Source organism: Prenolepis imparis, unplaced genomic scaffold (genome assembly GCF_030444845.1).
Source record: "Prenolepis imparis isolate NDT839.2.m4 unplaced genomic scaffold, iyPreImpa1.0 SCAF_2, whole genome shotgun sequence".
Lineage (NCBI taxonomy): Eukaryota > Metazoa > Arthropoda > Insecta > Hymenoptera > Formicidae > Prenolepis > Prenolepis imparis.
The window spans coordinates 17,836,413-17,861,127 of NW_028141160.1; the positions used below are offsets into that span (position 1 = coordinate 17,836,413).

Consider the following 24,715-nt stretch of genomic DNA (forward strand, 5'->3'; position numbering starts at 1 on the left):
AGTATCATGTAATTATATCTTTCTCTATTTGAAATTGATTCGTTAATTTTGACTTCGAATTAAAGACGAAATAATATTTTTTTTAATGAGAAATTCGACGATACTTTCATACAAATAGTTAAGAATTGCTCAATTATAATTATATATAATAATTAATTATATATATAAATAAATAAATAAATAATTAATTAATTATATATAAAATTATTACTGCTAAATTAATATCAACACGAATATAATTTAATTGAATGTGAAATGTCGTCTACTTGTTTGAATGCGTTTGAGATCTATTTAATCTTAGCACGATATAAAAATTTCAAAAGAGCTTTTTGGGTGCACCTCCGTGGCCCTTTGACCATCGACCATCGAGGGTAACCTTCCACGGTATGCATGGGCCTCGTTTATCGCGAGGCCGTAACTTATGCGTCACCCGTTATCTGGGCGCGCTTATTATGCATGTTATCGTCTCCCCCTTCGACGAGGGAAGAGCCATAAATTTAATAGTCCCCGGTGTGTGGAGGAGGCCTTCTCCTTCGGTATGAAAATCCGGATCGACCCTCCGGGACTCGATTCCTGGCTCGCACACACTCGCTTTTCTCCCTCTTGAATTTCATAATAATTTCCAAACTCATACATGTGTGATACATATAAATATCTGTCAATATTTATGCAAAATGTACGTGTTTTTTCAAAAAAGAATATAATTCGAGCATATGCATTTAATTAGTCACTATGTGAATTTCCTTAATTTTATTCGGTGCGTTTTATTTTCTCATACATTATTTTCGAGATGTGTACTTTGCCTAGATACATTAATTTAATTTAACGTTGAACAATTTATTATAGCCGCTGAAAATAATTATTATGTTAAAAAAATAATGTTTCAAGCTGCAGTCCGTATAACGGCTTTGTCAGCAAAAACTATGGTTATCGTACTTCATTATTTGCATCGGGAGAACAGTTGCAGCCTCCGTCAGACAGTGGAAAATTTCGCGTCCATCGCAACTCGTATTGTGAAATGAAAAACAGATAAATTGTTCCGAGCGGCAGAGGACTCTGTGTTTACGCGGAACATAAGGAACAAAATAAGAAATCGACTGAGAAATCAAATCGTCGGTCCCGATAACGACGACGCCAGGCAACGAGTCCAACGTCTCATCTGTCAGATCGTCTTATCAGAATTCTCGTTGACGGAATTCTCAACTGTTGCGAATGCGATGACGGCCGATTTTTCACTGTCTGACGCACTTCCGGTAATCGCGATTTTCCAACTCTTTGACGTTCGTTTTATTTGATGCGTTTCGCTCTATTTCTCAGTCAAATAAACTTGGAGATATATGTAAGCATTTTAATGAAAGATGCATCTATTAGCATCATATGTATATATGATGACTTACTTTTATAGAATGTCCCAGATCTGAAATGTTCTTTCAAGCAAGGATTTTTTGACGAATATAAAATTGTAATTCTTTTTACAGAAAATTCTTTGAAATTGGATAGTTTTGGAAAACTATTAATAGCAATTTTCTAATTTTTACATTAAGTATCTCAGATTAATTTTACATTAAGAAAAATTTGATACGATTAAAATTAGCTGAGAAATAGTTTTGATTCTATTTATCACACATATACCGAGCTTTTTTCCAGATTCTGGAAAAAATACGATATATGATATATATAAGTTTTTTTACACATATATTTTATAAAGATTTATAGATCAATTCAAGCAAACAAATTTTCCTTTATTACACACACACATACAAATGACACGATATCAAATTTTATAATTATAGATAATGAAAAATTTAGACATTTTTTAACAATTAGACTTTAGGGGTGCACGCAAATAGGGTAAACGTTATGCTTCGTACAATTTTAAATATTCACAATTTAACATAAAATATTTTAATTAATATTGTTAATTATTGAAATATTAAAAATTAATTGTAAAAATAAATTCTAAAAATAAATTAATTTTTAAAATTAATTTTAAAAATATTAAATATTAGTAAATTTAAGAAAAATTAAAAATAAATTGAGCATTTGCAAATGAAAGACATTACGATATTGTCTGTAATATTCTATAACAAGATAAAACGCTGGAACACGAATCTTTTTGCGAGTCTTGTAATAAATCGATGCTGATTGACCAATAAAACCGCGACAGCGGCACCGATTGGCCGTGGCATCGCCCACGTGCATCGATAATGAACACGTGCGTTTTTCGAATTACCTGTACAAATTGAACTCGTTTAATATATCCTCCTAAGCCTTCTTCACCGTCTGTGTGGCGCAAACGATTTGCTACATGAATTAGACTTAAAACATTAATGAACTTGAACCATGTCTTTTCTTATAAAGACTATTTTTATAATTTTTTCAATTAATAATTTTATTTGCATATTACTCATATTTTTTATTTTTTTCGCGATTTTGTGATGTAAAAAAGAAAAATACATAATATAATTAGCGCTGCGCAAAATTAAAAACTTACATATCAAGAATCGATATATTATACCAATTTTTCTATTCATACTTTTGATCGTTTGAACAAATCAACCGCAATGATCCTGCATAGGAACCGTTCTCCATCACGAGAAGGAATGCAAGTGGTCAATAAACGTAAGAAAGACAGGGGCCCATTGATTCTGAGAGATGTGCCCACCGACGAAAAAGAGAGTTTGCCAGGTCGAACGGATGAAGGCATTTATTGTCGATTGTTCTTTCACAGTAGACTGAGAGATAAAAATACAACGAGTGATTTCTGCTAATCGAATACTAACAAACGATCAGGTTTCTTGCTGTTTCCAGCGCGAGTGAATTTTTGAATTATTTGATCAATCAAGATTTAACGTGAGTGAAATACGCGAATTGTATGATATTATAATATCTGTAATTGTCAATATATTGTCATACATAAATTAATGAAATAAGGAAACAATCTGTAATATAAATCTCAATTAAGAAGAAGCGATTAACATGAAAATAATGTATAGTATAGTAATATGTTAACATTCGTGGGATTAGAAGCTGAAAATGTACATATATTTGATTTTTAATATTATTCTTTACATCTTCTTTCTACAAACTATCTACATTTCATCGAAACGAGATTATTTAAAATGATCTCATTCTCATTCTCTTCATTATGTGTGAGAGAGAGAGAGATGTTGTCAACTTTTTCTAATTTTATATACACGTTTTCTCTATATACACACAGTGAGATTTAATAAATATCTTTGCCGAATAGACAATTTTTGCATAAGGCCATCATATCCGGTCCTCGCACACGCGCGCTTAGTAGTATTAATTAACCAGTTTAATTAGACGCCTAATTACCGCACCAGATACGGATCTCCATCAGGATAATCAAGTTCGAGGACAGCGACCGAGACGACGTGTACGTATTATATACGATATAGCGATGCCCGATACAAGGGGACCTCTCGGTTACATCCATCCGTAGTTACATCCTCGTGTTTCAAGACACAGGAGAGGCCGTCATTTTAACGCGCATTAGAATTTCCGCAACATCTTTGTGCGCGATCATAATCACATTCACACTCTAAATAATAAATAATAAATAATAATCATCATTCACACTCTAAATAATAAACACAAAATTTTCGCGCCATTAACACGCTTCGTCTCACTGCGAAAAAAACAAAGTAGGTATACGTTTAAACTGAAGCACTTTTTAAATTCTTTTTAGGATGATCTTTTTGCAATGTAAGATTTATTAATAGAGACAAAAAAATGTAGGATATGTCAGAACTCTCGATCTTAATTTTAATAATAGATTAATTGTAAGTCCTGACGATAGTCGTTAAACGCTAAATTGTTAAATGCTTGAGCATTTCTAAGCCTCGTTCACTTATATTATCCTATACATACGTACATTGATTAATAGTCTAATGTCTAGAAAAAATATCCTCGCGATACGAACTCTGCTCCATCTTTGCCGACGAGATCACCGGCCATTAGAGTATCGCGCACTGCGTGAAAGATAATTCTGAAAAAAAATACACGCGTTAATGATTACGGTTCTTTTGCATGCTTAAATAAATAACAGCGGCACGATCGCGCGAACATAATTACGATCGTGTACGTACACGCGTATGTACAAGCAGTGCGTGCGTACGTGCGTACGTGCTTGGCATGCATTCTGCGAGTAAGGGAGGAAGAAATGGATAAAAGAACTTTTCTTATGCTCGCGATATGCCTGTGTAAAATTATAGTCTGAAAATAATGCGTGGATAAATCGATGTTTGATTCGCCATCAGTCATAATAATGATCCGCCATAGGATCGTACTTACGCAATTTCACATGTATCTTCGATTCTTAATGGATACGATGCGTAAATACGCATGTATGGATGTTCAAATGGATGGGCAAATTTATGTGCAATATGGTTTACAAGTCGCTTGTAATTTATTCTTTCTCTTCTATTTTTTGGCGCAGTTGAACTAAATTCATAAAAATAATCTGAGAAATATTTTATATATACTGACTAACTTTATAGATTTATAAATTTGCACAAATACATACATATATATATATATTAATTATAGATATTAATTTATAATATATATATATATATATATTTATTTGTTTGTTTATTTGTGGAAGTTTAAAAATTTGTTACAGTTTATAAGTTAAATTTCGATCGAATAGAGTTTATTGATTCTGACACTTGAAATTTAAAGAGGGATGCAAAGACGCATTAGTGAAAAAATGCAAGTTCCTCAGATGATTTAGTTTTCCACCGAATGTTGATCGATCCGCGCAAAAGCATCATGAATTACCAGCGGTACGCTAACTCACCCCCGTGGATTCACTCCACTCTCTTTGCTTTCGATAGCGTTGCATTATGAAATAGCGTGCAACGAAGTTGCACGGCGTTGCACCGCCATTATCGCTAATTCCTTAAGTGAGCGATGCCTCGCTCGATCGAGGCTTTTTCATTGATCCTTTTGGAGAACGTCTTGAAGAACCGGCCTCGTGAACGCCGATACGCGGTTATTAAAGGTCGATCTACTCTTGGCTCACCGATCTCCCCTCGTTTCCCTTTCTCTCCGAAGTGTTCGCTGCCAATTTATTCGAATTCCCAGCTTTAATTACTTCCCTTTTCCTGCTCTCTTAATCAAAAGGGGAAACCATTCAGTTCCCGTTATGATTTATTTGTCGCCTTTATTTCCGCCGATTTAATTGACCTCAGTCTCTTTATTGCCCTTGATTGTGACATATTTTTTTACTGGTATCGATATTTTTTAATTGATAATCAGAGTCATCTTTTATTATTATTATTGTTGTATTTTTTTCGAAGTGTACGAAATATAACTGTAAGCTGACAAAAACCTATGTTTGAGCCAAAAAATGTTAAAATAATTTTATACAGAATTAAATTATTATTTTTCTTATTCGCGTAATTTAGTAAAACAAAAAAATAGACAAAATTGCTTGCATAAAAAAGTACTGCAAATCAAAATTATGCTCTCCTTTTCAATTCCGTGACAAGGATATCGCGAAGAATCCCGAGGGATCCTCGGGATTCCGTCGACGATTGATACTGAATACGCAGAGCCCCGCCGCTCCATGGCCTCTCTTATAGAAAGACCAATAATTAAGGTAATGGCTACTTTTCAAGTGGATTTCCGTGTGGCTCGATCTGAGTAGTCTCCTCCCGACCGGCCGATTACGGTCACGAAGGGCCTCGTCGTTTTGCCCCTCGTCTCTCTTTCTCTCTCGAGTCCACCCTCTGTCTTCTCCTCGCCTCCTTTGTATTCCGGGCGGGGATCGCTTCCAACCTCTTCGTCAATAATTGCATATACTCATCGCTGATTTTCGATCGATATCGCCGTAATTTTCTTCTGTCGCGCCGGCAATTCTCTCTCTCTTTCTCTCTTCTTTTTAAATCAAAATTCGCGATTAAATTTGATACGGGTGAAATAATTTTACTGAAGAAATTTGAGACGATATATATATACAAAATCATTTGTAAATAGAATATCAGCGAATCTGCTTCTATCACTAACTTTTTTCTCGTATATAAAAGTAGAAAATTAAAAAATACTATTCAAATATAATATGAGAAAAAAATGTCAATACTAAATATTGCCTATACATTGCTATTGACGTGTTAGGTTACTATTGAAAAAAAAATTCCATCTCTCGATATCAGAAATTATATGATCGATAAAATTATTGCGCTTAATATGAATTTCAATAACATATTTTGCGATATTTTAGCAATTTAAGTAAAGATTGGGAGAGCAAATTATAAAGAAAGATTATAAATTGTTTTTGAATATTTTCGCAGAGTTCATTTTAAGGCTAAAAATAATTTAAAAAAATATTGTTCTTGTATCTGAAATCCGATAAAATTCTTCAGCTGAATGAGAAACTGAAAAGAATGATGATAACGAGGCTGGCATATTGCAAGCTCGTCACAAAATCGATGTTTACGCGACTTTTTGCTATAAAGTCGTTTTATATCGAATCAAATAGCTCCTGGAGAACCGTCTCTCTCGAATCGTTTTAACGGAAATTATATATCTCGATTCTAGGCACACACATCGCGGTTTTCTTATCTCTGTTCCAGATACTCGCGCGAAGATATTTATGTTCGACACTATCTGAATGACTTTGCTTTCTCGATTTTTATATCGCTCTCATTTACATGCACATGTATACATATATTATCTTCCAATGGCGCGAAGTAAAAACGGCGTTAAATCAGTCAAGACGTTCAAAATAAGCGCTTGCCTTAGCGCAATAATCTACAGTTTCGTTTTCGTGGTTGTTTATTTTCGTTGTTATTTATTTTCGGTAAGATTAATCATCAAACGTAATTAATAGAATAGAAACTTAAGAAATACGTGAAAATTAAGAAAAAAACAACGTTATTGGATTTTAACACATCTCTTAATTTTGGAGCAAAAAATAAAGGGAAATGTCTTTGTAAAAATTTTTTACAATTACTTTATATATTATATAATATATAATATATAATACAACTTATATTCTATTAAACAATATATGACAAACTATAAACTATAATTTTTATTATAATTATATAAATGTTTTAGAATTTACATAAATATACAAAACAAAGACTATAAAACAAGGAAATATAAAAATAACAGGAATACTATAGATACATACTAGCAATATTTAACCAACAAAGTAGCAGAATCTAAAAAAACAGTTTAGCAGGGCTAGCGAAAGCAAACGTCTTACCATATCGCGATGCATCTCTCAGTTGATGCATCCCGATAATGTGACGCTGAGATTTAGCCTCGTATATCGAAAGTAAACGTCGAGAGGATGAACAATGATATAGGAGGAATAAGATGGATGGAGACGAAGACGACAACGACGATACAGGAACGACGTAGAAAATCTACTGGCACGGCCGGCAATCTAGTACAATGGATTTTGAAGAGTGTAATTTTCGTCGGCACACAACAATAGCCATACCTATCTACCTACCGCGCCGTATAATCTCATCGTCCGCGCAGTTCTAATTTTCCGCGCGTCATGGGAATTGCCGCTCTCGCGCAACTTGACGATGTGCACAAGATTTCTCGTCTTTGTTAGAATCGTCTTTTATTTTATCTCATTTTTTATTTATACATTTTCTGTTCATCTTCGACCATTTTTGAATATCAGTAAATTTTGCTAGTTAGCAAAATGACGACTTTGTTATTTTAATATCCAGATTTTATATCCAATTATACATGAAATAATGGAGAATATTATGTGCATATTTTTCGAAGCACTCAAAATAATTATAATTGACGTGTGATGGATGATAAAAATTATTATATTAAGTAAAATTGATCTTATTAAAGAAAAGCAGATGGTTTAATACAGAAATCTTATTTTCTAATATCTTACATCATCAAATAAATATTCTTATGTAGCTTATATAAGAAATTATATATAAAACAATATATATTAATATAAGAGTATGTGCAATTTTTTAATTTTTATTGCAGTATATTATATTGTTAGAATATTAGTCTAATTCAATTATTTAAGAGAGAATATTATACAGCTTCGAATTATTCACTACATCGAAATATCGTAAAATAAAACAAATATTCGACAAATATTTTTCCAAAGCTGGAATAAAAAAGATTGAACATATTAGCCTGTTGCACGTTTTAAATCGTCTCGAACACCCGGTATATCCAAGATTTGCTCGGAATCCGCGATAAATTCAGTTTGTGCTTTTACACGGAAAACGCGCGGTCGGCATTAATCGGCGACGACACGTACCGAGCTTTAAAAGCCATCCGAGGAGAGGGTTAATACTTCCCTCTCTTCCTCTCACACGCGGTCAAAGAAATATTGCTCGACGTCGAGGCGAGGCAGCGCAGGGTGAGAGCGCGATCCTCTTAATCGTCGATCCCCGCCGTAAATCGTTTGGGATCGATCCGGGAACGAGGAGGCGTGCCGCCGGCGAAAGAGAGTGTTCCGCTTCTCCTCGATACCGATATATCCGTACGGTATCGTATCGGTGCCGCGATTCGTTCCAGGGGTGGATCGCGGAAGATTCGCGCTCGAGATCGCGCACCTTAATCTGATGTAAAGGCATTTTTTTCGAGACCGTCTGTCCGTCCGTCCATCTGAAATCTCATCGATAACGTTTGGTTACGCGCCTCTAATCCCATGTTCAGATCGTATCGACTCCCCGAGGTCGATCTCCTCCCGCTCCTCCCTTTCTTCGAACTTCTTTGAGGGTAGCTGATGCTCGGGGTGGAGATCTCTGACCCTTCGATTATACTTAGAAGGCTGTCGTTCACTCTTGTCTCGTTTGTACGAAGACACCTCGTAGCAGCCGTCTTCCGAGAAGGATGAATCTTTTTAACCCCTTGGGGTGTCGAGATGATTGTCGAAATATTCTTAGTGAGATAAATCTTTATCTCAATATCTTGTGTTCTTATATTTATGGATATTTATGTATCGTTGCTTATATCCTTATATGTTTATGGATTTGCCTTAGCTGTTTTCAAGCGTTCTACATCATTGATGTCGTGCTGTATAAAATTGTATGTAGTATTCCAAAGTGTAGTATTCTTTCCTATCGCCTTCCCAAATCAAACGAAGGAAATTAACATAACTTTAGGTAGACTAATGATCACGCAGTGCGATGCTACGATTCAGATAACTACAAAGAAGAACGTGATGTTGTATTTATTTGAATCAATTATTTCGAAGCCGGATAAGAATTCAATGCTTTAATAAGAAATGAATCTTTCTTCGAATCTTCCTAGATTTCAGCTTCGAAATTTAATACAAAGATATTTAATACAATTAAAAAAATAAATATTAAGTTAAGTTAATTATAACTAAATGTGTAGAGAGCCAGTAAAATAGATTCGAGATACTGGATCGCTAGATAATTTTTACTTTTTACTTAAACAAGAGTTTTCCTCGACTTCTTTACTCGATATCTTCTATTTGCAGAATCAGTATTTATATCCTTTATTATTCTTATTTTGTGCGCGATTTATCGAGCGGAATCTGTAACTGTTTATTCAGGTCGTCCAAGTATTTTTCGCTCTTCATTGTGAAAATACACATTGGTTGACCCTTCTCCATATATCTACATATCTACATATATCCAGATAGTATCATACTGTCTGTTTTTCCATTCGGTACCGTCTTTTCACGGGACGAAAAGATTTTCGATCCGTAGTTATATTTGTAAAATACTTTAAAAAAGCTTCCAACGTCTGTCGTTCATTCAGTGGCGCATAGGGAAATAACTCGGATCTTATTTTTAATATCAAAATATATAGATTGTGTAAAACGCAATATAAAATGACGGATTAATAAATACATACAATATCTTAATAAATAATAGTTTAAATCTGTAAAATCAATTTGGTTCGCCAACTTGTGGATTTAAACTTTTAATAATAGTAATAATAAGATCAGTAATAAGATCAATAATAAGATAGTAATAAAAAGATCATTGTACTTATGTAATATATTATAATTATAATTCCATAATTGAAGCATTTCATTCATCATGCATTATTTTTCCTTACTGGACATTACTAGCAATTACGTGTAATGCCATATACGATTTTTTATTATTTTTAATTAAGTTATCAGATTCTTGCAAATTCGATGATTCGAATTTTTTGGCCAATCTGTGAAGGAGCGCTCTCACGATGTATCGCGCCGCTCGACCGGTGCAAGCAGAAAGAATAAGGAAAAAAATGCTGGATCGAGGCGATTTCGATTCCTAAGCCCTGCCGACAGAGCCAAACATGTTATTTTCTCGTTCGCGGTACCCCGACATCCGATCGATGAGCCGGCCCCGATTGGTCCCGCTTGGATTTTAACCCGTCCTACCGCGTCCACGCGGCCGTCCAATCGCCGCTCCGGCTGATAAGGGAAACCATAATTAACGCGATTTGTTAATGAGCTCCGGGACAGTCGGCATCGATTGAATGAAAACGTCGAACGAACTTAGTCGCGGCTCGTTCGGATCCTCGATCGGTGGCTGCTCGCGAGATCCTCGGAGCACGAGGACCATCCTGCCAACGCGCATCATGAACCGGAAGTCGTCATTCTGACGCGTTTGTTCGAAATACATCTGCGGAAATTTTGAAATTTCCTGTTTCGTTCGCGATTGATTCGCGAAAAGTGATGCGCGATATATCGAGATGCAATTCGATCGAATAATTTTCGATTTTTAATTTTGATAATACGAATTAGCGAGTTAAAATCACGACAAAAAATAAATTGGTGGAATCGAACTATCTCTCTAAAAAATAAAAAAAGTTTATCTAATATGTGATAAAAAATATTTGTGGATGAATTCGTGACACGCAATAGATACTTTTAGTGGCATATCGTGTGAATCGAGAAATATTGGCCGAAATAACAATGAAATAAAAAGTATTTGAAATTTTTTCGCGGTGAAGTGCTTGTAGAATTTCAATAGCGAGACAATTCGATAGTTTTTTTTACACGTGGCAAAGATTACAAATTTGAAAACAGATGCATATACTTGTATAACATATATCACGTATCTGTATTATATTCTATTAAAACGTAAAAAATCGTTATTTATTTATTATTTCTTCTGGAAACGGAATCAATTAAATAAGGTAATTTCATATACAATGCATAGAACACAAATGAGATTCTCTAGATTTTATTTTACATATCGCAATGATAAATAATCTAAATAATTGTTATATTTAGCTCTGGGATTGTATCTTATAATTTTCCGAACGTTTTCTCTCTCTTTCTCTCTGTCTTTCTTTTTATCTTTCTCTTTCTCTATCTCTTTTATATATATGTATATATAATTTCATATTATTCGGAAGGAGGAGCTCTGGAATATTCTGAATGCAATCCATATGATAATCGTGTGACATGTATAAACAACGTGTTGCAATACATCTGTTATTGATATGATATTTTATTATAAGAAATCTCGATATATACTAATATCGCAACAAAGTGTGAGTGCTTTTCCTCGAGTATTATACATAACATAAGACACAGCTATCTCAAACGCGCGCGGATATCGCGCGATAATGTTGGTTTTGCGCGAATTGTCGCTACGCTACGTCAGCATAGCTGCGGCTTCCACGTGATCGGACCGTAGCTTATCTAATTATTAGACAAGCAACTGCTCGTGATGCAAATAATTATACATAAGCCTGTCGCGCACAACAATTATGATGGCGATGAGGGTTTCGCGCAGCGAGCATCTTATTTTCGTTTGACGTTTCTCACTGCTAATCTCGTTAAACACTTTTAAAGATCGGGCATTATTTTTCCATCGTGATATATTTCGCATAAATGAAGGCGACTATTCTACAGTCAAAATTTGCAATGCATGTCGACTAACAATAAATTCTAAATCGTATCTTCAAAATTAAAAAAATTTTTTGTTAGCGGTAGACGAAGCTCAAGAGCTTGTGTTAACGCGAAGAGCGAGTCTCCAAAATTTCTAATTACGTCGGCACAAGATTTTCGTCACGTGGCGCGCATCGTTTACGGAACGAAATGAATTACAAACGCGAAATTACGAACAGCGAGAGCGAGTAGTATTCGCTCGAGGCGCAGTTGTGCATCGCATGTCGCGCGCCATATAATTAAGCCGCGATATTTCCACCGAATACAAAACATGCAATTATCTCATCTGGATTACAGTACCGTGCTCCTTAATACCGAAACCTACATGCATTGTACGCGGCTTGCGACTATAAGATACCGCCCGGCTGGTCGTCCTGCAATTTTCTGCCCCTTCGTTTCTAGAGCGACGGAAAGAGAATGGGATATATAATTACATAGAATTGTGCAGTTATTTGAGTAAAGTTAACATCATGTTAAAGGTAACATCTCTCTTGCGTATGTAAAATAAAATTCGTCCTAAGTATGCGTAAAATTTATCTCCGCGCATTCTTTAATTTGTAATCCTTTTAATTTGCAACCATATTTTTATATCTTTTCACACAATCTGAAAGATCTGTCGCAATTTGCATTTGTTATGTTCCTGTAACAATGATAAACAAATAAACACTATTTCAGAAGAGAAAAGCAACAGAGAAAATAATAAAAAAAATAATAAAGGGATTTATATATTTATATAGCATGTATAATAATTAAATTTTATAAAAGAAAAAAAAGAGTATCGATAGTGTGTCGTAGAATTTTATTATAATTATATTATATGCAATTAACCGTAAAAAAAAAACAAAGAAATAAAAATTTATTAGAGAGAAGGAATATGAGAGAGGCACAGCTTTGTCGCGCGTTGCATATTTCTATATTCGCAGAAGCAGCTGCAGACACGACATGTGGATCGCTGGATCTATTTTAGTCCTTGCCACGATTTGCATCGTGCACGAGGACGCTGCGGCGAGTTTTTGCGAAAACCCCATATCTGTCGTGATGCTCCATTTTGCGAGCGTCATCGATATACTTAATGATTAGGCCGCACTTATAATCGCGCATGGAGCGCGCAATTACTTGGAATCTTTTCTTTTTTTTTTATCGATTAATAAAAGAAGAGCCACGCTCTCTGATGCATCATCCTTTCGGATTCTAGCAAGAACGGATACGCTAAGATCGAACGAAGATGATAATCATCACGTTTTATTAATCGACTTCGATGTTTACTTAGATCAATGGACGATTTATGTAAAGAGATGGGCGTGCGATTAAAGCGTCTTATGTAATTTCTCACGGTTGGAAATAAGTGTGTATGTCATTTTTTTATAAACTATATTTTTTATAAATTATTATAAATATATAAATCGGATCTTATAATATAAAATATATCTCATTGATTACAAAAAAGTATAATATGATAGCAATCAATAACCATGTAAACTATAAGATATATTGTCCAGATATTTCATAATGATTATTATTACTTAATAATTGTATAATACAAAAGAACCGTGACATGCGATATATAAACATTAATAAATCTTGTATACTAAATTGGTTTGTTTCTTGAACAAACTATATATATATATGTGTGTGTTTATCTATCGCATCTCTGTGCTAAGAAAATTAAATATTATATTAATTATTGATATTGAGTATACTTACATATTTTAATTGAAATACCATGGACATGCATTTTAGAGACAAATTCTTATTTTTTTCTTAAAGAAAAATCTGTATGCATATATCCAATAATTTTGTACTCTCATACAATGATCGGATAATCCATTCTCTTCCAATATATCCGCCGATATAATGTCATTGAATATCCAAGAGTAAAGTCGCTCGTAATGACACGGTGGATAACTTTGCGGGATCGAGCTCACAGTCTTCACCCCGGAATAAGCCGATCTAGTTTAGCTTCGTTATCGCGATTGTTAACACGATCAACACGAGCGACGAGACGATACTTGGCGTGGCGTGGCATGGCGTGGCGTGGTGTCGACAATATGCCCGATAATCGCGGATCTCTCGATCCCGTAACCGGCTTTGTCACACAATGCTAAGCCTCGATCGTGCGCGCAGATATAGCCCGAGGACTTCATTGTGAGGATCGAAGCAGAACGAGGGCGTTTTCTCTCCCGCGCGAGCGGAATTTATATTCGATAAGCCAACCGCGCGTGACGTTTAACACCCGCCTGTTGCGCGACAATTACTTTGCTTTACGGTTGCCGTAAATTAATTTTAATGATTCGCCCGTTATGATTTATTACGCGAGATCATATACGCGCCGGACCGTTCGCTTTACAAATGACTCGAGAGGGAGAGCGTACATCTATTTCGATGAGAGCACCGCATACATATTCCCCAAAAAATCTTGTTTGTAAAAATTTGATTGAAAAATTTTATAAAAAATTAATTTTTTATTCTTAGTTTTTTATTATAATACTTGTTTTGTTTTTTTTTTTTTTTATTATTTGGTACTTCAATCCGTAAAGATTCGAAAAACGTTTATCGCGGACCTAGCTTTTTAAAAGGTGGATTTTGAAGAAGATTATTGCGATTTTAATTGTAGTTATAATAGCATTAATCTATTGTGAATATGGGATTCTTTCTTAAAATATAATTATTGTTAATTGTCGCCTTGTGAATAATTAATAATAATAATCATATTTACTATAAAATTTATATATTGATACATTTGTATATCAGTAGAGCATATACATAACGAAAATATGAGGAGAGGTAAAACCGCAGAACAATAGAGAGATACGTTTTTTTAACGCTATTTTTTATTTATTGCCTGTCAGATACAAACTTGAACTTCGTGCGATAAGAAATCTCTCGTCGTCCATTTTTAAGATCACGTGCGTCAGTGGAGAAATAAAATGGAAATGAATCGGTGAAGAATGGCCGCCAGTGGCATAAATTATCAACCGCTCGTGAGCTCGTATTGTTCTGCGGAATTAATGAATTTCATGCGCGTCGAGACGTCGCAACGTGTAATCATCCTTTAGTCGATAAGTCTATCTTCCATATGTTGCTCTAATCGACATCGTCTTCTTTTCGTTTTTGCAGGATGGTGCTAGTGGTGGGCGGGGTGGTTCTCCAGGAGGAAATACCCGCGGACAGCAGATCTTTATATGCCGCCCATCCGGTATATCGCGAGAGTGCGGCCCGGCTGCACTCGATATCGGCGAAACTCGTGGGCCCGATGGGCCTCCTCTACGTCCAGCAACGAGAGATGGCTGCGACTCTGCCGCAAGACAGTAAGCGCCATATGTTTATACGAGCCGCTTTTTACAGAAGCGCAGCTCGGTTTGTAAAAAAAAAAAAATCATATGCACGAGTGCATACACACGGAGATGAAAAAGAATCTCGCGTTCGAGAGTTACACAAACGCGCCGACGATCGTCACAAGAAATGACTTGTCTGAAATGAATCCGGACAGGAATAATAAATCTCTCGTCGCGCGATATAATGAGATATTTAAACGGTTATCGTACGCACAATTTATTGACATCGTCACTGCTAAGCAATCCTACGGTCATTAAGCTCGGGAAAATGCGTGTTAGATAAAACACATTAGTTTCTATAGAAGACTATCGCGTTCCAGATAAAATAACCCAGTCGTATATCTTGAAAACCTATCATTAGATACGGGAAAGTTGATGATGTAAATATGTAAATAATAATTCTTCACGTTTAAATTTAAGTCACTATAAAAGATGACTTTTTTCTTATGATAATTTTTTTCCCTCTACCTCTAATGTTATAAAGGTATATACATACATATATGCGCGGCGAAATTAATTAAAAATTTTAAGATCGCAGGAACGTTTAATTAGCAAGAAATTTTAAAGGCGAAATCTATTTTTTCTTTTAAACAATCCGTCGGTATTTATCAAAGAACATGTTACTGATGCAATATATAGCCATGGGATCTCCGTGTTATCTCTCGACATGTTATATCGAAATGTGTTACCGGCAATTTTTGCGATATCGTTGCAAGATTGACGCAACCCGCCAATCTACTAGCTGTGATTACACTTTAATTATAAAATTTAAAAAATAACAAACGTGCGAGTTGATAAATCGACGGATGCTGTTACGGAGCGTTATTTTGCTTGTTATCGGAGCAAATTACAGTCCGATTTTTTTCGATCGTATATAACTTTTAAAAATAACGACGATTTGCCTGATTGCTAATAAAAAAATAATGCCATATTTCGCACTAAAGCATATCTCTCCACATTGCTTCGTTAAATCACGGCAATGCGTGTCGCAATACTAATTTAATTTTTTTCTCGGCGTGTTAAACCTTTATCCAGAAATTCTTTATCACGGTGTATTAAACAAAAATATATCACATCAAAGCGACTGTTCTTCTCGTGATAAAAATACAAACATGGAAATCAGTTGAATTACATACGTGTCACAATCTCTATCTAACTTATTTGTTTCAATTGTGTAATTTTTGAAACGATCTGAAATCGTTTCTCGCGCAAACTCTTGAGAAATCTTGATATCTTTCGTAAAATAATAAGTAGTAGATGTATAGAGATATAGGAATACACAGATCTATTCGGAAATTGCAAAAATTCATCTTACATAATCGTGGAAAGTTTCTACTGCATCGGCGAACAATCCTAACAATCTATAGCCTCTCGAAGTGCTGTATCTATGCACTAACTATTCTTTTTCGCTTTCACAGAGAACGTGAACATCCTCGGTTCGGACGACATGACCACGTGCATAATCGTCGTCGTCAGGCATTCCGGTGAGTATATTTGAAAGTACAATCGCGGTCGTTATAGACTAGTCAGTTGCATATAAACGACTGTTCGTGGCGTTTAAGAGAGAAAAAAAGAGGTCGAAATATAACGCAACGACGAAGCGCGATTGCCCGATCTGTATGTCATTGAAAAATATCGAGTATCTACAATTATCTTTCGTAAAAGTCGCGTGCGCAAGACATTCTAACATTCATGATAAAATTGATAAAGTTGAAAATGATTTCTTCTCTAAGCGATATGCTAGAATCAGCAAAATGTCGCCACAGAAGAAGCTTCTCATTCGCGCAAAACTCTTCAATCAATCTGAGATTATTGCCACTTTGCCATTTAAAATAATAAACTTTAAATCAATTTAAAAAAAAAAAATTTTTTTTAATGTTTTGCGATATCTATTTATGAAATTATTAAATTATGAGCATCTAATTGTTTTATTAGAACTGAATAAGGAAGAGATAAAAGATCTCAGCGCGAAACTTGTGAGAAAAAGAAAAGAAATAGGCAAAAAAATATTCAGGAGAGAAAGAAAATGAGAAATCCGTTCACAATCTGCCTAGTGTGAATCAGTCGCGGAACTAACGAGCTCTTACTCAAGAGTTCTTACTACCTTCTTCTTCTTGAAAAAAGATATTCGCTAAATCGAAAGCTGTGACTTTTTGTGATCATCTCAAAGTTCTCCGATTTTATCCCGGTTTTTATTTCCTTTGTTCACGGGCGCACAATAGATTTATTTTTCCTTTGCGATCTAATAATTATCGTACGACATAAAATGCCATTTCTTTAAAAAAAAGAGGCGCATAATAGAACCAATTCTGTCATTCGAATATGAAGGAAAAAAAAATGCTGATTCAATATATGATTCACATCACGAAGTCATCGAAATGACTTGCTAATCTTACGATATCGAGGAAAATTTCGAGGAAATAATTGTACATGGAGAGAATTTTCTCTTAGAATTTACCCTGAAAATCATGGTATCATATTTATCACAATAAAAATAATAATATCTATATCACAATAAAATATCAAACATACAAAACAGTACCAAACATACAAAAAAATACAAAACAGTTTGATTAATTTTACTAAACTGCATAGTAAAATTAATCAAACATATTTTATATTTTATTGTGATAGATATTATTATTTTATATTATGATAAATATTAATCAGAGAAATTCTCATAAAATTCTTTCCATATCATATTGTCCCACGATTACCATGATTTTCAGGGTAAATTCTAAGAGAAAATTCTCTCTGTGTATGTTTTGTAAAATAATGAGCTCTATTTGTACAATTTTCCATAAGAAAAATTGTTATGTAAGTAATGTACAATTAAAAATGTAATAGTGTGATGTCAAGTCTTAACATATCCCACATAGAGAAAAACGATTTATTTTATACGAAAAAATATGGTTATAAAAGAATCTTAATTTTATATATAGCGATATAAGATTAAACTTTTAAGTGACTGTTATTATAATCTCAAATTACTATTTCTCTAACAAGAGAAGTGCTTTCTTCGACTTGACATTTATAACTAACAACAAATATGAATCACACACACGGAGCTCCATAAACGTTGTTTTTCCGCACAATAACGTATTTCATCTATGAAGGAATCCCATCACATTGTACTGTACATCTCGATAAAACTATCGAGTACGTTCTCTTTAGCTTTCTCCTGCTGCGGCGACAGTGCATCGCGACTCGAGCTGGGTGTCTCCGATCGTCTTAAGGCTGCGCGTGAATAATGGTCGAGGTAGAAAGCGGACTTGGAAAGTACGTAATTAAGTAACACGGTTCGGAATATAAAAGTATACTTTTATCGCGAGTATTTTCCCTATCTCGAGTGTTGTCTTGCGCAACTGTCGGACAAGAACGTTCAGAAATTAATCATTGTAAAAAAAATAATTATTACCGCATTTATAGAATATATTAATTAATAACGAGAATATATATACGCGAGTTGAGCATTTATTATATTACAATATCTCGATCGTACATCGCTGAGAATCCGTGCTAGCATTGCGAGAAAACTTCGCGTTTCAACTACTCTATTCTCTCTTTTCGTTTCACTCCGTTCCACTTAATTCAAGATGTACGGCGATAAATCGCCTCCAGTGAACGCGCCGAGATCGAAGGCGCATCTCTCGGACACATCCTGCGCTGAATTGTTTCGGTGCATCGCGATGCACAACGTGAGCTCGATGCAACGATGCAATAAACGGCGAGAGACCCGATACACCGGCTCGCTCGCGATAATTACTACACCGTGGTAATTAGCGTGCCGGCTCGGTAGCGATGTTTAAACGCTCGGAAATTAATTTCCCTTTTAATCGGTGCATTCTTTCCGAAAGGAGATACGTATAGCGATCGTTCACGCAAAGATAACAGCGTGCAAAATGGTGATAACTTTTTTTAATTTATTTACTTGGATGTTTCTCTCAATTGACTTTTTAACAGCAGTAAATAAGCTGTTAATGTATATTATTAACGACAATAATAATTGATAAAAATAATGAGCACAAAATTTATCCGCGTTCTTGCATTGGGATTAGTTTGCAGGCGAACATTTATTATTAATTTATTATTAACGTTAATTATGTTTAATTATAATTAATATTATAATTTATAATTAATATAATATAATATATTTAATATAATATAATAAATAATAATAATTTTAATGAAACAAGCATATATTCTTAGTATTTTTGTATAATATATAAGCGCAATGGCACGATTTTATCGTCGTAAAAGATTTTCAATGTCACATATCTGGATTTCAGGTTCGGGCGCCGCAGCATTAGCGCATCTTGACGGCGCCGGAACGGAAGATGCTGCGGTGGCGATGATCCAGAGGGTAACGGAACTCACCCTTGGATATCCCGAAGGTCGGCTGGAATTGCAGTTGGTCGGCGGTTACTCCGACCCGAGAAACTATTCCGAGGAATTATTCTACACTATACTTTGTAAGTAGATATGTATTTTTTTTTAAACATATAATATAGAATTTTTCAGTAACGCGCACAGTTTATTTACGGAATATGTTTTTGATTCATAATTACTACATCTGCAAATATAACTGGCTAGATAATATTCTGTTATATTCTGTACAATCTCATTCACAAACGTAGTGAATTAAATCATTTGCTCGAGATAAATTAAAGAGATAAACTAAACAGAATATATATGGAATTTATGTTATATTTCTCGAAGGAAGGTTTAATCTGATAAAAATTAAAATGATCAACATTTTAATAATGCGCACGCTAAACTTTATTTGAGCAATGTGATATTAAATTATATAGAAATGTCAATACTGTAGTTTTTCGATACGTATAATTGAATAAGTAAAATCGAATGAGAGAAATTACAATATGCCACCGCATTTCATTTTTGATGATAACGGGATCGATGCGGTTTCCAGCTGCGTTTCACAAGCAACCTGTGGAGATCGACCTGACGTTATGCTGTGTGGGCGAGCTGAATACTACTGTGAGAGGTGGAATTCATTGGCCGATGATCTACGGTATTGGTCTGAATGTGAAAACGGGCGAGATCTTTCCCGCGAGTTTCCCCGACAAAGGCCCGGATCAGCCGCTGCGATGCGCCAGACAATTGACCGGAGGTCAGCAGGTGCGTGTACGCAACGTTTGCATCCGCAATAATATTCTATAGTTAAGCAAAACTAATGATCTACGTAAAAGAGAGAACTCGTAGCTCGCGTGTGTTCAAATTATACGTATATATATAAATGAATAAAATATATATTTTATTATTTATCTAAAGGTTTCACCAATTTGTCTCCTTATTTATGCACAGGTTCTGGATGTATACGATTGCGGTCTTGGATTACTTAGAATCGGTCCATTTAATTATGATCCCTTGCGAGGCGTGGATCTCTGGTTGGCGCAATCCGATCAATTCATCCTGCAACACCTGTCAACATCACCGGAAGTAGAACAACCACATTTCGTCTCACAAGTAATGCAAATTTATATACTTTTTTTATATATTATATTATTATTAATCGCCTCGAAAGAGAAAGATAAGCAACAAATCCAGCTGCGCGCGTTTCTTATGTACTCCTAAACAGCGAAATTTCTGTTTCAGGTACGGGCGACGCTCAAGTACATTCAGGACAATCAATTTCCAGCTGTCACCGTTTTCCGAGATAATAAACCTCATTACTATCGTCGGGATGAAACCACCGGTAACTGGCAGCCGATGCGATATTAATGTTAACAAATCGCAAATTTGATGAAGGCTTGCGTGGAAGTTGTTCGCGAAATTTTTGAGTGACACAAAGTATGATATCAAATTGCGGATCAACAAAGTACGCGGAGTCATAGGAATTTAAATCAGTTACTGAAATGTGAAACTGCATTTTTTTAAATCGCAGTATCGCAGAATTGTTGTCCTAATGAACTCATTTAAAAAGAATAATCGATCCGCATTTATGACGAGCACAATACTGAAGTCGGCATATAATTGCAGCTTTTGTTGGCTGGCAATTATTCGTGTTCAACAAAAAAAGACGTCCGAACCGGAAGAAGCCGTGGGATCGAATATAGATTGAAACAGTCATAATTAGCGCACAGGTTGATGCCTTAATGTCTGCTCACAGTGGAAGATATCTCGTGAACCGCATTGAAATCGAGATGCAGATTAGCCTTTGAATATACATTGCCAAGTACGATTTGTAATATTTACAAATTAAATTCAAAGAGTAGAGCTTAACTCTATTATCATTATTAGAGTATAAGCTAGAAAAATCAATATGAAATAGAAATGACTTTGACAAACAATTTTCCAAAAATTTTAATACGCATTTTCTGCACTGGATTATATGTGTGTGCATATTTATAATAACATATATTTTTCTTTAAATATCTTTTATATTGGAAAAAAGACTTTTTAAAATGATATTGAAGTATTCTTTTTATATAATTACTGCAGGACATTTTAAATTATTATATGAATTACAGTGCAATTGAAAAATTGTTTTTAGATAAATTAATATGAAGAATTCTTTAATTATTCGCAAATTATTTTCAAAAATTCTGAAAATCGTGTGCGGATCTTTTATTTGCCAGGCGACTATTCTTTTATAATTTAAAATTGGAAAACGATGTATAACTTTACAAAATCTTACAAAAAAGAATAGAAAATAAAAACTTAATTTGGCTAATTAAATAAAGCGTGCACGTTTAGAAATGTTTTTTTTTTTTTTTGCAATTTTTTAGATATATTTATATAAAAAGCAATATTTACTTTATTAGGATATTGCAGTGCGCAATAACTTCAATTGTGAATAGGCCTATATGTACTAATATGTTGGCATTGTTGAATTTCTTTTTTAATAGATCTTATGTTATATATATAAACAACGATCGAATTCAATTCGTTGTTAAAAGATGTTATTAGTCATATATGTCATTATTCTATTGTTTAACGTTCTCTCCGAATTAACTTTCATCGTCGCTAGAGCGATAAAGCAACAATGTATATTCTCATCGCGCATTTAGTGTTAAATGCGATTGTTCGATATTTAATTCATCTTTACATTACGTGCAATCTTCATAATTAAACAATTAATTCAATAATTGAAAATCACATTTGATGCTAACTGCGCGATTGCAGTGCAAATTTACGCATACACGTGTTGAATTAGGCAAGGACATTTATCCTTGTTCTTTTTCTTTTTCTTTTATTTTTCTTTCAGTTGAATTACGAAAATTCGAGCAACGAATCATTTCGTACTTTGCCATAATAAAGAAAAGAAAGTTGTGCGAAAAGTAGAGGTGAAGTAGAGGACAATGTATATAATATTTTCAGGGTTGTGCCCGAATTATTTTCGGGTGAGGGAAAGTTCCTCTGCCTCGACACAAATATTTTATGGGGAGACGCGAAATTTCTTGACGCGAAAATTCAAACAGCGAAGATTAGTAATCAAGTAAAAGCTGTCTCGCGAAAACTTTTGCTAACTCGTTTTCGTATACATATCGTATAAGTTGAAAATGCCAGTCTTTTTTAATTAATTGAATATGAGATGCTCGCCAAGATAAAACGGTGCGATGCGTAAAAAATCGTTAATCATTGTTCTAAGCGTAATACACAAATGTATAATAAGATGGTGCAATTCTGAAAATCAATCTGAAAATGACGTGAACAATCTATCTATAGGTTTTATTGTTATTTAGAAAGCGCGAGCGTGTGATCGCGATCGAAAAATTAAAATGACGAGGCCTTCCCTTACCTGTGAATTCATTGATTAAGCGGGAAAATAATTACTCTTCGGATTGCGTTCGAGAGTATATAGTTCCGCAGCCATACAAAAAAGAAGATTTCGTGCATTTCGAGACATGAATGCAGTTTTCATAGCTAAAGAAATTCGAAAAATTCAATGTTATATCGTTAAGCGTTCCTCGCCTTTTAGGGCGAATATATATGTATATGTGATGAATATATCATTTTTTTAATGATATTTTAAAGTTTTTAATGCTATTGAAAAGTTATAATTTCTTCTACAGCTATGGTTTCAAAGCTTTGGAGTAGTGCATAAAGGAAAGGTGCGTTCACAATTTTCCATTGTTCTAGTGATACATAAGCTAATTGAGGTTGATATTAATAATAATAATAATAATGATGATGATGATGATATAATGATGATGCAATGATCACGATACTGCTAATGATGATAATGATATTTCCTAGAGATCGAAAAGAGATATATTTTTACTATATTATGTAAAAGAGCGAATGCACTCGCGACGATGAAGCTCTCAGGATCGAACATACGACCCTCTTTTCCCTTTCCATCTGCGCAAATGGAGGAAGTGTGGCGGGTGGTTTGCCACTTATTTTGTTGCTTCTGACAGGAGAATATACAGCTTTTCTTGCTTGCTCATAGAACTTCCCGGTACATTAATACAGTTATATTTATATATATTTTTTATGTTTATCGCGCGCGTTCTTTTTTTTTTTCCCCCTTATTCCCGGCCTCGTCCTTACAATAGCGTTCCCGTTCGATCTCCTTCGCATTCTTTCTCGTGTTACGCAGACGCAATCTTACTACATAATATTATTTGGTGATATATTTATATAATAAACGATGCTAGACTAAAAGCAACGTCGTGTATGTTATTTCAGATCGCATCAAATCAAGCGTTCGAGGCGACAACCACAATCGATTATGTTCCATGTTAAAAATAATGCTCCTATCTTCCTAATTTGGTATGATTTCCATGATAAATGACTCCTTTACACGGCTGATTTAATCGCGGAGTGATCGTGAATAACGCAATATGCTACACGCTCAGCTTGAGACCACCAAATGGAAACTGGTAAGGACAAAGTCGTTAACGAAGTTACGAATTGTTACATAGTATGTTGTAAACTATTACGTAAGTATCGCGAAACTATTGTACCGCGTTATGGTTTCATATTAGCATTTTGAACGTATCAAATATTGATTTCAATCAAGATATTAATCAGTAGAGATAATCGCGTATATAATAATTATTCGGTCAAATCTTATTCGAAAAAAAAAAAATGAAAAATCGTAATGAAGAATGTTCACATTTTAATCTATAATTATTAAGATATTATGTACAATATTTTCTATTTTTGAGAGTAACAGTAATTATTATTGTAATTTGGATTATGAAAATTTAATTAACGAAGCATAGATATAAAAAATTAAATTGAATAAGTAAGATGAAATACTTTAGATTGTTTTAGTTTATCGTAGTAAAGAAAATAGTTTGAAAGTTGTTTATTTTAATCTCTCAATTAAATTATTAAATCTAGAAATATATTTCTCTTTCTCTGTTTCTCTCTTTTTCTTTCTGAATATCAGAATTAAAAAAAAAAACTTTAATATACGCGACGGAAATTTTTTATTAGATATGTGTGTATTTCTATTAATAGATAAACATTGCGCGCATATTTTGTTCAACATCAATACCTTATGTATGTGTGT

The 24,715-nt window shown here is 34.3% G+C and overlaps 2 protein-coding genes across 3 annotated transcripts in view; one reads left to right on the forward strand and one right to left on the reverse strand.

Annotated features, from left to right (window-relative positions):
* Ntan1 (N-terminal amidohydrolase 1) overlaps window positions 1–23,863 on the forward strand; it is a 50,479-nt gene extending 26,616 nt beyond the window's left edge. The window contains exons 1-7 of one of the 2 annotated variants that reach the window (XM_083031411.1): window positions 10,453–11,133; window positions 15,011–15,201; window positions 16,647–16,712; window positions 19,518–19,700; window positions 20,159–20,367; window positions 20,554–20,715; window positions 20,845–23,863. In XM_083031411.1, coding sequence (XP_082887537.1) covers window positions 15,012–15,201; window positions 16,647–16,712; window positions 19,518–19,700; window positions 20,159–20,367; window positions 20,554–20,715; window positions 20,845–20,970 — 936 coding nt within the window. In that variant the 5' untranslated portion in view covers window positions 10,453–11,133; window position 15,011 and the 3' untranslated portion in view covers window positions 20,971–23,863. Of the gene's footprint in view, window positions 1–10,452; window positions 11,134–15,010; window positions 15,202–16,646; window positions 16,713–19,517; window positions 19,701–20,158; window positions 20,368–20,553; window positions 20,716–20,844 lie in introns of those variants that run through there. The other variant, XM_083031410.1, reaches the window with a different exon arrangement.
* LOC145932930 (uncharacterized) overlaps window positions 1–24,715 on the reverse strand; it is a 143,995-nt gene that overhangs the window by 29,205 nt on the left and 90,075 nt on the right. The gene's annotated exons all lie outside the window — the stretch shown is intronic.